This window comes from Ovis canadensis, chromosome 2, assembly GCF_042477335.2.
Source record: "Ovis canadensis isolate MfBH-ARS-UI-01 breed Bighorn chromosome 2, ARS-UI_OviCan_v2, whole genome shotgun sequence".
NCBI classification, from domain to species: Eukaryota; Metazoa; Chordata; class Mammalia; order Artiodactyla; family Bovidae; genus Ovis; species Ovis canadensis.
Genome location: NC_091246.1, coordinates 103,647,098 through 103,662,518, shown reverse-complemented (window position 1 = coordinate 103,662,518; position 15,421 = coordinate 103,647,098). Strand labels below are relative to the sequence as shown.

The 15,421-nt window shown below is 48.0% G+C and overlaps 1 protein-coding gene across 3 annotated transcripts in view; it reads right to left on the bottom strand.

Moving 5' to 3' along the window:
• Nucleotides 1-1,579: 1,579 nt before the first annotated feature.
• EXTL3 (exostosin like glycosyltransferase 3) overlaps nucleotides 1,580-15,421 on the bottom strand; it is a 133,299-nt gene continuing 119,457 nt past the window's right edge. For all 3 annotated transcript variants that reach the window (XM_069576704.1, XM_069576705.1, XM_069576703.1), the window contains 2 exons: nucleotides 14,823-14,951; nucleotides 1,580-4,675 (listed from right to left, as the gene is read on the bottom strand). In XM_069576704.1, coding sequence (XP_069432805.1) covers nucleotides 4,466-4,675; nucleotides 14,823-14,951 — 339 coding nt within the window. In that variant the 3' untranslated portion in view covers nucleotides 1,580-4,465. The remainder of the gene's footprint in view (nucleotides 4,676-14,822; nucleotides 14,952-15,421) is intronic.

The following is a 15,421-nucleotide window of genomic DNA, read 5'->3' as shown; positions in this document are numbered from 1 at the left end:
ACAGGGCAGCAAAGGAGACGTAAAGAACAGACTTCTGGACTCAGTGGGAGGAGACGGGTGATTTGAGAGAAGAGCGCTGAAACATATACATCACCCAAACAGATAACCAAGGAGAGTCTGATGGATGCCTGGGCTCTGCAGCAACCTGGAAGGATGGACAGGGGAGGGTGGGGCGTGGGAGGCTCAGGATGGGGGGGACACACTTATGCCTACGGCCAATTCATATTCACGTATGGCAAAAACCACCACAATATAGTAATTATCCTCCAATTTAAGTAGGTTTTTTAAAAAACAAGTCAAGAAACAGCCACTAAGAACATCCCAGTATGTTACCCCAATAGTCCACGTCTCTTGTGTGCCGAACAGTGGACTCTTCACATAAATGTTTATTTCCAACATGTCTCCAGGATGTGGGCACAAGTCTTACCATTTTATAGATGAGAAGTTTAAAATACAACGTGTTTCCCACCACAGTTTAATGGGTTTGAATCCAGTATCCTTAAACACACTTTCTTAACCACAGTTTTGCAAATATTGTGGAATCTTCTATTTCAATGACAACAGTATCAACCACTAACATTGACCACTTTGGTTTACCTTGTCAGGTACAAGCCAGAACTAAGGAACTTGGGAACAGAACCCAAGTTAGATGTGTGACCTCTTCCTCTAGTAAGACCCCCATTTCCACAGCCTTGTGCAAAACTCCAGACCTAAGCAGGCAGCCCCACCCGATATGACACCATCCTCCCCACTCACCTGCCGCAAACCTGCCTCATCAGTTGCCAGCCTTCCTTTCAGAGGAATGCTGGGCTGCAGGCCCAGGCATTGTTAGGATCGTTGCTGTTCAGTCTTCCAGTCGAGCCCGACTCTCTGCGACCCCGTGGACTGCAGCACACCAGGCTTCTCTGCCCCTCACCATCTCCCGAAGTTTGCCCAAGTCTGTGTCCAAACTCGCAACTGCCGAACCCAGGAGAGGAGCACCCCAAACCAGCGTCTCCCTGGCTTCCCATCCTCCTCCTGTCTCCATCCGTCTCCTAGTCTGTGGCTCAGTTTTCTCCCCGAGGATGGCTCCAAAACCGTGGCTGAGCAGAAGCCTGGGACCACAGGCAGCAAGAGTTAAGCACCAGCTAGATGCAGGTGCTTTTTGTGACCCCCAAGTCTGGCGGGGCCATTATAAACCAGCCCCCTGCTCTGGGCGGGGGAACACACAGGGAGCTCCCTAGCACCACGCCACACACATTTACAAGCCACCATGAGGAAGGTGGCAATCATGTGCCCCGTGCCATCCCATGTCCACACTCAAAACCAGTTCAGTGACACCTAAGTTCCTCTCGATCTAATCTAGTGACCCATCCTGGAAACGGACACTAGAAATGGGCAAGGCTGCCCATGCCCCCTGACAGCATCACCCGGGCTCAGGCACGCAGGCCACTCTGGGCCCGAGGAAGGCACAGCCGTGCAGGAAGGGCCACAGGCCATGCACAGTGGATGGGGGGTGGGGGGTTCCTGGAACCAGGAGGCACCTTCCCTCAGATCACTCTTCCATCCAGCAGAGAAAAATCACAAAAGACCTCCAAGCTGCTTGTAGTCTCCATTTTTTTTTATTTTTTTTTACAAAAACCCAACGTAAGACCATTGTGCTCATGACTGGAAAAGGGATGGGGAGGATGGACACGGCGTATTAGGAGAGCTTGCCCCTCCAGAACGTGAGCACTGGCAGGCCGCTCCGGAGCGGCGACTGGTCGGGGCACGGCGCCCGGGCCCTGCTGGAGCGGTGGCCCACACAGGCGGAGGCCCCCCGCGCAGGTCTGGTGGGCGCCTCCCCTCAGGCGGGTGTCTCTCGGGAGGGAGCAGACTGGCCCACTGGGGAGCAAGGATGCGCTGGGCTCTGCGAGCGCAGTCGGCAGTGGGCGTTCACGGGACAGCTGGCGACGTCTCGTGTGTCGGCAGGGCTGTGCCAGGCTCCAGGAGTCAGCCAGGTGGCGCAGACAACTCTGGACTCCCCAAGGTGAACAACAGGCATCAAAGGCACTGGAAGCCTGGATCTGGGCGGCCCCCTAACCCGCCTCGCAAAATGTGACGGCTGTTTTCTGGGAGACCCGACTAGGCCCCCGAGAGCCCTGCCCCCGCCTCTCGCCGTGAGGCGTGTCCTTTACAGATGCAGCCCGTGTCCACCGGAGCCTGCAGTCCCAGCTCCTCCAAGTCAGTGCCGCGCTCAGGTCCAACGGTGCCCCTCGTCTGCGCTGACGTCACCTCCCCCCAGCACCCCGCGATGTCCTGTGATGTCATCCCCCACCTCAGAGCACCAGCTGCTCCGGATCTGTCCTGACACCAGGGACCCCGTGCCCTCCTCGCTCCACCTCGGCGGGTCCTGACACAGCTACTTTCTCACCAGGGACCCCATGCTCAGAAGCCGTCCAGGGGTTCCTCACATTAAGAGAGACAAGATAAAAATAGCAGCCACATTTATAGCTCAAAACACCACACTCTTTGGCTTCCCAAAGGGAAGAAGGCTACTGCTAAAAAGAATCAAGTCCAGGGTCAAAGAAGGAGTAATTAGAAAGTCAGGAGGCGGGGGTCTGGACCCCTTTGCTGGGCTGCCGAGCAGCAGAGCTCATTTCCTAGGAAGCAGCCTCGGCAGGGGAGACACAGGGAGATGCCAGCAGGGAGGTCAGGAAGACACAGCCTGGTCCTGCCCACCGACGGGGCGGGTCCCTCAGGTCCAGCAGCCCTCCAGGGGGTGCTCCCTCCAGGACAGAGCTGGCTTCAGGTGACCCTTGAAGAGGACCCTCTGGGGGGCAGGAAGGTCAGAGAGGAATGTGCCCCCTGGAAACAGGTGCGTGGAAGGTGGAGGTCCGGGGAAGAGGGAGCTGGCTTAAGGCATGTGCGTGCCCAGGACAGGCCCGAGCTTGTGTTCAGTCACTGAGGGGAACCTCCTAGACTCAGCCTCACCGGAGGAAGGGGGGTCCAGAAATAACGGCAGAGGTCACGTGCTACATCCCAGCCACCACCAGTGACACCACTCTCTTCAGTTCCCCTACTGCTGCCACCACCAGAAAAGAAAAAAGTTAGCTTCCTTCTGTTTCAGCCCAGGAAAAGAGAGACTGAAACCCACAGGGGGAAGTGGTAATATGGGATGTGAACACCTGTTCAATTTCAGGCTGGATCTGAGCTTAACCCAACAAATCCTATCCTCCCATCATTCTGACATAGACCAAACCAACCCCAGCGGCGGGGCCTGGCACCCACCCGGCCTGAAGGATCTAGGAACTACAGGATGCGGGTCCAGATGGGGTGGGGAAGGTGAATTTCACCCAGGTTATCATCCCAAGGCAGGTGCCTTGCTGTGGCTCCCGGCCAGCCGGGTGGGGATCAAAGGGTGCTGTGCTCACTTGCTCTGAGCCAGAGAGAGCCGGCCGACCTGCAACCAACCACTCAGACGCCCCTGAAGTGTAGCGGCCAGGCATCTGCTCTCTACGTGAGAGAACCTTCAGGAAAGTCAGCAGCCAAAGCACAACAGGTCTTTAAAAGGAGGGTCAAACAAAATGAACCATCTGGGGGTCTGTCTGCGGTCTCAGTCCTTCCTGTCCTCACTCTCAGACAGCGGGGAAAGGGGAGCCAGGTCAAATACACAGGCAGCACAGGCAGCAGGAAGTCCTCGACCCACCTGTCCCAGGCAGGGAAGCCCAGCTGCCCCCAAATACGCAGGCCCTCCGTCCCACCGAGAACTCGAGTGCAGGACAACGCGAGCCACAGAGTGCTGCTGCCAACAGGAGGCGGGGAAGGAGCCAACCACTGGTCTTAACCCATGCAAGACCCCCCGGTGCCACGCCAGCCCTTTCTCGATTCTGCACACACGGCTCCTGGGGAGGATGGAGACCATCTTTAAGGATGAGCCAGGTACAGGAAGGCCAGGACCCTTCTCCACCAAAGTACAGACCACCATGGTGGGACCCTCACTTTGTGAGATGGGCAGAAACGCCAAGCTCCCCCTCGAATACATACATATGTATATGTCTGTGAGTGTGTGTGCATATATCTGTATACACCCACATATACACACACACACATATGTGTATATATACACACATATATATAAATAAACCTTGAATGGCAAATCTGAAACTTTTTAAATAATAATAATAGTTGTTAGTGAATTAAAAAACCACAAGCCAGCTGTGCTGGGCTCATGAGCTGTGTGAGTGACTCCCCAGAGTCCCCATGGTCCTCAGTGTAAGCTATCGTCAGTGCCCTGTTAGGCAGCCCTGGTGGCCTGGGACCAGGCTTCTGGGCCCAGTGCCGCCAACTTCAAGAGCAAGGCAGCCCGCCCCTCCTGCCTCCCTGCGCCTCTCCCAGCAGAGGGCCTGGCCCGACCACGGCGGGCGTCCCCCAGGCCCTCCAGTGTGCAGGGCCCCCGGGGCCGCCTCCCTCGCTCTGCTCGTCCTCCGCCCGCCGCGCAGTGCCCCTAGATGAACTTGAAGCACTTGGTCTTGTCGTGGGGCAGGCGGGTCTTGAAGAGCACAGAGTCCACGCGGAACTGCGTGTACAGCAGGGGCATGTAGCCGTACACCTTGACAAAGAAGTTGATGCACTTGTGCCGCTCGTGGAAGTGGGAATCGTCGTGTGACAGAGCCTGAGGGCATCCTGGACATCGGAAAGTCCACCGTGAGGTCACCTGGGAGCCGGGAAGAAAGGGCAGAGGGTGAGAACCGTGGTGCGGTGCAGACAGAGGCCCCGCAGCTCAGTCTATGAGGCCTCCGTCTCCATGGCGAAGACGCAGAGCCCGATGCACACCCTTACTCACAGAGTCCTCTTCCTGCCGGGGACATATTCAGCACCTACACTGTCGGTAAGGATGTGCTTTCCAAATGGGCCATATTTAGCAGATACCGAAAGCCTTGAAGTCTCAGTGTTTCTTATCTCAGTGACTCTACTTCTGGTATTTCTCCTGGCTGCACAGCCAGATGTTGTAGGTGCACAGTTGTTCATTTCATTCATGTTTTTAACAGCAAGATGCTGGAAAACTACCCACCGAAAGGGGACTAGTTAAATAATCATAGAATACTACACATCCATTAAAAAGAAGTTTAAGAAAGTCATATCTAAAGACAGGGGAAAGTGATCATATCATAGTTTACTGGTTATTATTATGATGAATTTCAAGCAATCAGGAATGTATACAGAGTAATACAACAGCTTCACCGCCAGCAACACAGCAGCCCAGACAATATAAGCCCCCTCAGCAGAGAATGCCCAAAAAGGCAGGATGAAATATAGAAACCATCTCTTTAAATATACTGGCTGAGCCTGTAATGAAAGAAATGAAATCCTCAGAAGTCAAAGGAGTGAGAAGGCTTGAATCCAGAGAGACAGTAGGAGCTCCAGTCTTTCTGAAGCTGGGGCAGCCACTGTCATCGAATCCGAGAGACATGCTGAAGCCCTGGGACCCAGCGGAAGGCCACGTGGGTGGGAGGCAGCCCCGGAGAGCAAGGTGGTGAAGCACCGCTTCCTTCCTAGTCTGAGCTTCAAGAGGAGAAAACATCCCCTCTGAGAAACTACAACCTCAAGCTGGCCTCACACAGCTGAGGCTACAATTTATGTCACCCGTGTGTCCCAATGTGCTAATTTAGCGTGAACAGGTCTTAAGCAGGTGGTGAGCCCAGGCACACGAGAGAAACAAGTGCAAGCCCTCTCAGATCCAGGCCTCAAAGAAGTGCCGTAAGTAGCATCCAAAGAATATGACCTCACAGTCAAACATCACACAACAGGGATGGGTCACGTGAAGGAGAATATGCAGAAAGAAACAACAGGGCCAAGCGCTGCTCAACAGCAGGATCCTCAGACAGAGACAGAGACAGTAAATGGGTCTCAGACGCACAATAAAATGCTGAAAGAGCACTCAGAGTTTGATGGAAGAAACAGGGACTATCAGAAAAAGCCCGTGCAGATATGAAAAGGAGCCAAATAAGGACTCCCCTGGGGAGGCGGTGGTTAACACCACGCTTCCAATTTCCAATGCAAGCAGTGCAGGTTCGATTCCTGGTGAGGAGACCAAGATCCCACACGCGGCATGGCACAGTCAAAATGAGAAAAGGAAAAAGAACGGAACAGAACAACAGAACTGGGAAGCACATAAACTCGCTGTGAGCATCATCTCATGATGGTTTGTAAGGCAAGCCACTAAGCTGCATGTCAACTGCATCTCAATAAAGCTGGGAAGGAAAAGAAGCACACTGAATTAAATCAGACACTCAGTGGCTGGGTGAGGAGAAAATCAGGGACAAAAAGAATACTGAGATTACTCCCAGGATGGAAAATACTGGACGAAAGCTTTAAAGGAATATGAAAGCGAGACGAAGAGACACGGAGGGCTTCCCTGGTGGATCAGTGGTAAAGATTCCGCCTGCCGATGATGCAGGAGACACGGGTTCAGTCCCTGATCAGGCAGATCCCACAGGCCTCAGAGCAACGAAGCCCACGCGCCACAAGCACGGACCTGCGCTCCAGAGGCCGGAGCACAGCTGCCGAAGCCCGCACGCCCGAGAGCCCGGGTCGGGAAGGCCGGGCGCCGCCTCGGCGGGAGGGCCGGGCCCCGCTCACCACAACTCGAGAAAAGCCTGAGTGAGAGCCAAGACCCAGCACAGCCACAAACAGATAAATAACGTTATTTTAAAAAAAGACTGAGAGACGTGGAAAGAGATAACTGTATGAGTCCATTTATTTAAAGTTGAAAACTGATCCTGGAACAGAAAAAAGCTAGCATTCCCGCAGCTGAGCTCTCCCTCCTGCCCTGAGCTGAGCCACCTGCCTCCTGGGGCCCAGCGCACACTCTGCCCTTCTGGATAGATCCCTGCAGGAGGGCGTGTGCAAGGCAAGACACTCCTGAAGTACAAGATTAAGTTAGAGGGGACCTGTCTTAGCAGATACAGAAACTAATTCTAAAGCTATGACAATTCGTGTGAATTTGGCACGCGAACAAGCTGGACCAGCAGACCCACGTGCACACAGACGTCTGCTGAGGGGCCTTGCAGCGCTGCGCGCCCCTGGGTACGGATGAGCTGAGTGTGCAATGGACGCTGCTTGGAGACAGAAACGAAACCGGGGCCCTAGCTCACATCATACGCAAAGATCGCTTCCACAAGGATGAATGATTTAAACACAACAAGGCCAAACCTAAAACTTTTAGAAGGGTATGGGGGAGAGCCTACTTAAGACTCTGGGGCAATGAAAATACACTACAGTCACAAGCATCAACACTGACTGAGCTCACAGACTGACTTTTTATAAACCTAAATGCAGAGGAACACATACAGTCTGATTCCATTTACACAAAGTTTAAAGACACTGGTCACTTAGAGATGAATGAGGGCGTGGAAGTCACTCAGTCATGTCCAGCTCTTTGCGACCCCATGGACTATACAGTCTATGGGATTCTCCAGGCCAGAATCCTGCAGTGGGCAGTCTATCCCTTCTCCAGGGATCTTCCCCAACTCAGGGATCAAACCCAGGTCTCCCACACTGCAGGCGGATTCTTTACCAGCTGAACCACAAGGAAAGCCCTAGAGATGAATACACATCAGTAAAAACGCTTTTCAAGGGAGGAGGGGAAGGGGATTTTTAAAACTCAACTCAGGGTAGCAGTTATCAATGGAGGGAAGCAGCAGGCCGGGATTACCGAGGTACAAATACAAGGAGTTGGTAGTGAGAATGTTAAACTTTCTCATTTTTAGTTATCATTTTTATTGCACGGGTATTTGCTTAAAGAATCAAGGGACTTCCCTGGGGGTCCAGTGGCTAAGACTCCGCTCTCCCAATGCACTCTCAGGTTCCATCCCTGGGCAGGAAACTAGATCCCACATGCCACAACTAAGATCCAACACAGTCAAATAAATATCTCCGAAAAGAATCAAGTATGGCTATGTATGTATGGAACATACACTTCTATTGGTTTAAAATATATGAATGAAATGTTATGCTTAAAGGGGGGAAGGACATAACAAACAAGCAAACCCACCAAGTTTGTCAAATGTTGACACTTTGTCCTATTTGTTTTAGGCTACACATATATTTTTCTTTTTTTGCAAAAGAAACAGAATATTACAAAGAGTTAATCTGTATGCCACCCTCCCTCCCTCCTTTCCGCTCCTGCAATGTCATGGGGAACATGACCTTCAATTATACTTGACAAAACCAAACTTTCTTCACAATAAATGTCCCAGTGTACACACCCACGAGCCCTGATCAACACCCGCAATTTCTACACATCCTCACTGCCATCTGGAACCATCACACTTTCATTTCTGCCCACTTCATGTGTATACACTATATCACATTAACTTCCACGTCCCTGATTACTACAGAAGATTAGTATCCTTCCACATGTTCATTAATCATCTGCTGCTGCTCAGTCACTTCAGTCGTGTCCAACTCTGTGCGACCCCATAGACGGCAGCCCACCGGGCTCCCCCATCTCTGGGATTCTCCAGGCAAGAATACTGGAGTGGGCTGCCATTTCCTTCTCCAATGCATGAAAGTGAAAACTCATTAACTATCTAGCTTTCTACCACACTGAACTACTTTCTTACATACTTAAGGAATCAACTGAGTAGTCATCTCCTTTGGAAATCCTTTACCTGGGTATCAATTCTTTGTCATGTACCAGGACTGCCAATGTCACAGTCTGGATATAGTTCTTTGAACAAAGCTTTCAACTTTAATACCAATCAAACCAAGCAGTCTTTTCTAGGTTTTGTACTTTTTGTTTCTCTTTGTCTATATCGCAAAAATACTTCTGTATTTTTTGTTACAGGTTTTAAAGCTTGCTATTAACATTTGGTTTATTAACCCATCTGGAATTTACTTTGTGTATGGTATGACATGTACTTCTGTTCCATACAGAAACCAGTTATTCCCAAGAGGCCACCTTTATCATCTGTCAAGCTTCCGTGCAGGCGTGGGCCTGTGTCTGCATTCTGCCCTGTACCACTGACTTTGTCAGTCTCTGCACCAAGACCACAGGCACCTGTCCTGATTATGTACTTTAATACCGAGCCACGCTTTCTGACGGCAAGCTCCCCTCCTGCTCACTAGTGCCTTACCTATCCTGGCTCTTTGCCTTTCAATACAAATCTGAGGATATGTTTGTCAAGATTCACTCCAAGCCAAATTAAACCAAATAAAGTGTCCTACTAGAAGAATTTTTTTTTTTTTGATGGTGTGATGGTTAATTTTATTGCCACCTAATAAGATTTTGATTAGAGTTACACCAACATTTTAGACTTGGGGAGAACCGCTATGCTGACCATATGAATGTGGTTGTGGTCTCTACCTCCATTTATTTAGTGGGTAACCTTGAGAAACCTGTATGCAGGTCAGGAAGCAACAGCTAGAACTGGACATGGAAAAACAGACTGGTTCCAAATCGGAAAAGGAATACGTCAAGGCTGTATATATTGTCACCCTGCTTATTTAACTTCTATGCAGAGTACATCATGAGAAAGCCTGGACTGGAAGAAGCACAAGGGGAATCAAGATTGCTGGGAGAAATATCAGTAACCTCAGATACACAGATGACACCACCCTTATGGCAGAAAGTGAAGAGGAACTAAAGAGCCTCTTGATGAAAGTGAAAGAGGAGAGTGAAAAAGTTGGCTTAAAGCTCAACATTCAGAAAACAAAGATCATGGCATCTGGTCCCATCACTTCATGGGAAATCGATGGGGAAACAGGGGAAACAGTGTCAGACTTTATTTTGGGGGGCTCCAAAATCACTGCAGATGGTGATTGCAGCCATGAAATTAAAAGATGCTTACTCCTTGGAAGGAAAGTTATGACCAACCTAGATAGCATATTGAAAAGCAGAGACATTACTTTGCCAACAAAGGTCCATCTAGTCAAGGCTATGTTTCTTCCAGTAGTCATGCATGGATGTGAGAGTTGGACTGTGAAGAAGGCTGAGCGCCGAAGAATTGATGCTTTTGAACTGTGGTGTTGGAGAAGACTCTTGAGAGTCCCTTGGACTGCAAGGAGATCCAACCAGTCCATCCTAAAGGAGATCAGTCCTGGGTGTTCATTGGAAGGACTGATTCTAAAGCTGAAACTCCAATACTTTGGCCACTTCATGCAAAGAGTTGACTCATTTGAAAAGACTCTGATGCTGGGAGGATTGGGGGCAGGAGGAGAAGGGGACAACAGAGGATGAGATGGCTGGATGGCATCACCGACTCAATGGACGTGAGTCTGAGTGAACTCTGGAAGTTGGTGATGGACAGGGAGGCCTGGGATGCTGCAATTCATGGGGTCACAAAGAGTCGGACACAACTGAGCGACTGAACTGAACTGAACCAAGCCTTATCTTACTACTGACTTCAACAGGGACCTTCTAAACTTCCACAGTTAAGTGTAATACTATTTGCTATAGTATTCATGCAGTTAATGTTGCGCGTTTTGCTTAGTCGTGTCCGACTCTTTGTGACCCCGTGGACTGTAGCCCACCTGGCTCCTCTGTCCATGGGATTCTCCAGGCAAGAATACTGGAGTGGGTTGCCATTCCCTTCTCCAGGGCATCTCCCCGGCCCAGGTATCTAACCCCAGTCTAACACACTGCAGGAGCCACCAGAGAAGGCCCCATTCAGTCAATAAATTCTGCAAATTCTCATACTGTACTTTCAAGACTGCCCCTCCCAGCTCTCGAGTCTTCCCTTTCTGGCACTGTGTTAGATTTTACAGCCTTCACATCTCTTCATCTTCCTTATTTTCCGTCTCTTTGTGTCTCCATAATACCTTCTCAGAAATGTATTCACATTATTCACACATAGTCTACTAGGTCATTAACTTTCTCTTCAGCTGTCTTATCCCATTGACAAAGACTGTCATTTTAATAACTATAATTTTCATTCCCACTAGTTCTATTTAGGTTTTCTAAATCTGCATGTTCTATTTTCTTTCTGAATATATTTTTTCCTGAATAATTTTAAAATTATTATTACTATGATAAACTGAGAAAACGATTAAAATGGGATGGCCCATCCTGTTAATTCCAGCTGAAGAATACTCACCACCCACAGCCAGTATTAGCAATCAGAAGTCCAGCTCCTAGAGTTGAAACTAAGGAGTGATCATGACCACAGGCCAGGGCGCCCAGCACACTCACACCAGAGATAAAACTCTGAAGGAGTCATGACCCCCAGGGGTCCCTTCACAGGACTCCACCATCCGCTTCCCGCACCCTCCCACTCCTGGCAGTTCTCTAGACATCTTCCAGGTTACAGACAACAGCACGTCACTTACTACTCTCCCCAGCAGCTTCGACTGCAGCAGGAGATGGATGTCAAGGGCTTAGAGAAGGAAGGCTGTGATCAAACCACATCCGTGTCCAGTATTCCACTCTGTTCTCCCTGCACCTCATCTCAGACGCCAGCACTCAAGGGGAGAGTCTCTTAACCTGCAAATGACTCCACTCTAGCACAAAAAGGTATTTATACTGCTTTTATAAGGCATTTTCTCCTTATATATGTTCCTTTTATAAAGGTATTTTCACTGAAGCAGTGGTTTCCAAATAAATGTTTTTAATCATGCAACCCACTACTAAAAAAATGATGTGATTGCAACCCCAGTACACTTATTAAAAAAAAAAAATCTATATATAGGAACTTTCCTGGTGGTCCAGTGGCTACATAATATACATAGAGAGAGAGCTGGGAAAAAACTGAGGGCGAGAGGAGAAGGGGTCAACAGAGGATGAGACGGTTGGATGGCATCACGGACTCAATGGACATGAGTTTGAGGAAACTCAGGAAGACAGTAAGGGGCAGAAAAGCCTAGTGTGCTGGAGTTCATGGGGTCACAAAGAGCTGGACGTGACTGAGGGACTAAGCATCCACTCTATATATACGTGTGTGTGTGTATAACATACTAAAACATACAAAAAATTAAGAAGAATAAAGTCAGTCGTATAAAGTGAAGTTTGAACACTTACTAAAGCAACATCATGGATTATATTTTACACAGGAAAAGTTCAAGTAATTTAGTCTAAGGAAAGTTCTGCTTAGTAATGGTACGGAAAGTCCTTAATAGATATTGAGAACTTACTCAGCATTAATATTAAGACATTTACTTATGCATCCTCTCTCTATTTCCTCATCCCATAAGCCATCTCCACTTGTCTTCTCAATGCTTTATGAGGTTTTCATCCTTTATTCTGAATGAAGTCTACTGACATTCTAGATCTCTCCTCTTCAAAAAATTAATAGCACATTATTCAAAGCAACAAGATGAAATTAACTCTGTGTGGTTTATTTAGTCAATATTGTCGAGATATTAACATACTGAAAGAATACAGCTATCACCTAAAACAGTCATGCCTTCCTAATTATAACAAGGGAGGGGGCAGTGAAAATTTGAAGTATTTAAAGCAAAAAAAAAAAATTACTAATTTATAATATTAAATAGTATATATACCTGATAAAGTTAGGTAAATTAATGAAAATACTGAGTTCAAACTGGTTCTATAATATGAAGTGAATAACTGGACCCAGAATTTGAAGACAGGCTCAACTTACTGAGCCTCTGCCTTTAAAAAGTCATTCTAATTTCTCCAGTTTTCACTTTTGTCGCTCAGTCGCTAAGTCATATCTGACTTTCTGCGATGCCACGCTGCCCTGTCCTTCACTATCCCCCCGGGTTTGCTCAGATTTATGTCCACTGAGTCGGTAATGCTATCTAACCATCTCATCCTCTGCAGCCCCCTTCTCTCTTTGCCTTCAATCTTTGTCAGCGTCAGGGCCTTTCCACTGAATCGGATCAGGTAGCCAAAGAATCATGTATACCATAGCAAATTATTTCCACCTCACTCTACACTGGAGAGATGTTTAACCAATGAAACATTGGCCTAATAACAGACAAACATGCTTCCAAGAGGATGAAAAATTCACCATGTCTGTGAGTGCTTAACGTGACTGAGGGTATTATTAGGTACCTAATCACTCAGATACTTTAAATTTTCATGAATAATGTCTTATGATCTACTAGGGAGTTATAATTAGAAAGCAAACATCTGGCTGGAGTCCTGTCCCTGGTTACACTAGAAAGGATAAATAAGGAACAGAAAAGTACACCAGTCACTAATTTCTTTATAAGACCTTTGCCTCCCTTCCTTAGAATTCACAAAGAAGTATGCTTTTTTATCATTTACTATCAGATCTACCACAGTACCTGGAAAATGTTATTTTATATAAAAATACTATCATCGTTCAGAGTTTTTTAAAAAAAAACACACACACACAATTTGGTGCATTATTTTGCTAATTATTCTTCTCTTACGAGGCTTTAGCAGAAGGCTGAAGAATCTGAGAAACTATGGGGTAACCAGGAGTTAAGTTACAACCCTGAGCCACACTTGGCAAAAGGCTGGAATGGGTGTGAATGAACGCACAAAGCCCCAAGTGCTTCTCTATTTGTCTGTTATGCTTTGTTGCTGGAATCAGCATTCTCTAGCTACCACTCTTGCTTATCACTAAAGATACAGTTTGACCATCATTATTTGTACACCTAGTGGCGACTCAGTCTAGAACTTACATTCAAAATGTACAATAAGAAGAATGAAATACACACCAAATTATTATTTGCTCATGGCCCTAATGATATCCACGAAGTTAAAACTATTTTAGAATATTAAATAATATGACTTTTTGATGATGATACAGGGACATCAGGTGTGCATCCAGAACATGCAGCACTGGCGGAGCATAGTCATAGATTCTGTTAATCGGCACCGCCAGACTCTCCAGTGCTAACTGTCACAAGGCCTTCACCGCAGCCCTCACCAGGAGAGCTCCCACCTGTCTGAGCCTACAATGACGACAGAGACAGTGGCGGGACCGGTCTTTATGTGCACCAAGTATGAAACTGCTAATAGTCTGGTCAGATCTAGTCACCAACTCTAAGACAGAGAAAGAACTCAAACTTCTACAATGTGGGGGGTACTTTTGTTTTGTATAAACACCTTATAAAGAACTTATGTGCCAGGCGCTATTCTTAGAGTTTTACACACCTTAACTCAGAAATCCTCACATTTTGGGTGCCAAGGACACATCACCTCCCATTCTGGTTTGGCAATCTGGGGAAGCCTGTGGACCCTCCTCAGAATGCTTTTAGACACGTACAATGTAAGAAGTTACAAAGGAAATGGCAGAGGATGAGATGGTTAGACAGCATCACTGACTCAATGGACATGAATCTGAGCGAACTCTGGGAGACGGCGGAGAACAGAGAAGCTTGGTGTGCGGCAGGCCAGGGGGTCGCAAAGAGTCAGACACGACCTAAGGACTGAACAGCAACAAAGGGAACAGGGAATACTGAAACACAGAGATACATGTGCTCTTTTAAAAGTAACACAATCTAGGGAAAAGTTAGTAACTGCATAATTTCAAAGAAGTGAGGAAAGTTAACAGTACTTCACAATAAACGTAATGTGATATGAAAATATCTGAGTTCTGGTGAAAAATCAGTAACCACCAGTCCTCTTATGAATTACAGCCTGGTTTATAACTGATAAAAAGGATAAATTCCAATTCAAGATCAGTGAAAATTAAAGATGTAACATTTCCCCATTCAAATTCCAATCACTGATTTCTATCCATTTACAAAACCTGAGGAAGTGAAGACCCTCATTAAACCCTGAAGTGATCCTATTCGGCTGGTGGCCTCATCATCCCGTTTTACAGATGAGGACTCTGAAGTACGGTGAGTTACGCACCGCACGACTGCAGAGTAAGTGAGCTGGGTACACATGCACCCCAGTCCTGTGCACGGCGGGGCCCTACCTTGATGGGGGGTTTCCGAGTGATGTGGGAGACGAGGAAGTTCATGGCGATGTCCTCACAGTTGATGTATTCATCCACCATATCTCGGATGGCCTGGGGCATCACGTAAGAATACAGGTAGGCATAATACTGCCGGGTAGAAACAGAGGCACATACTGTGTTAGAGGCCACAGTTCCTTGCCTTTCAGCAAAAATACGCACAGGGCTGCTAGGAAGCATGTTGCGGGGGAGGCTGGGTGTGGCAACCTGCAGGAAGCGCCACTGGCATTTAGGGAGGCGGGCCCAGGGATGCTGAACACCTGCAAGGCAGATCTTCCGCACTGAAGAATTAGCCCATCCAAACTGCCATTATCACCCTCTTTGAGAATCAAACCTTCATGCAGTCTCCTTGGTACCACAGTGATTCTGCAACAACATAAACATCTATCAAATTCGGCTGGACACTCGTTCAGCTGAAAAACGTTCTCTCTGACAAAGCAAGTTACGGTAAGCGAGGGGTAAAGTCCGGTTATCTTCTCAGACCTCACTAAGTCACTGAGTAATGAGATGGCAGATCCTGCAACGCCTCACTTCTCAGTCTGGGCACAGGCTAGCCCTGC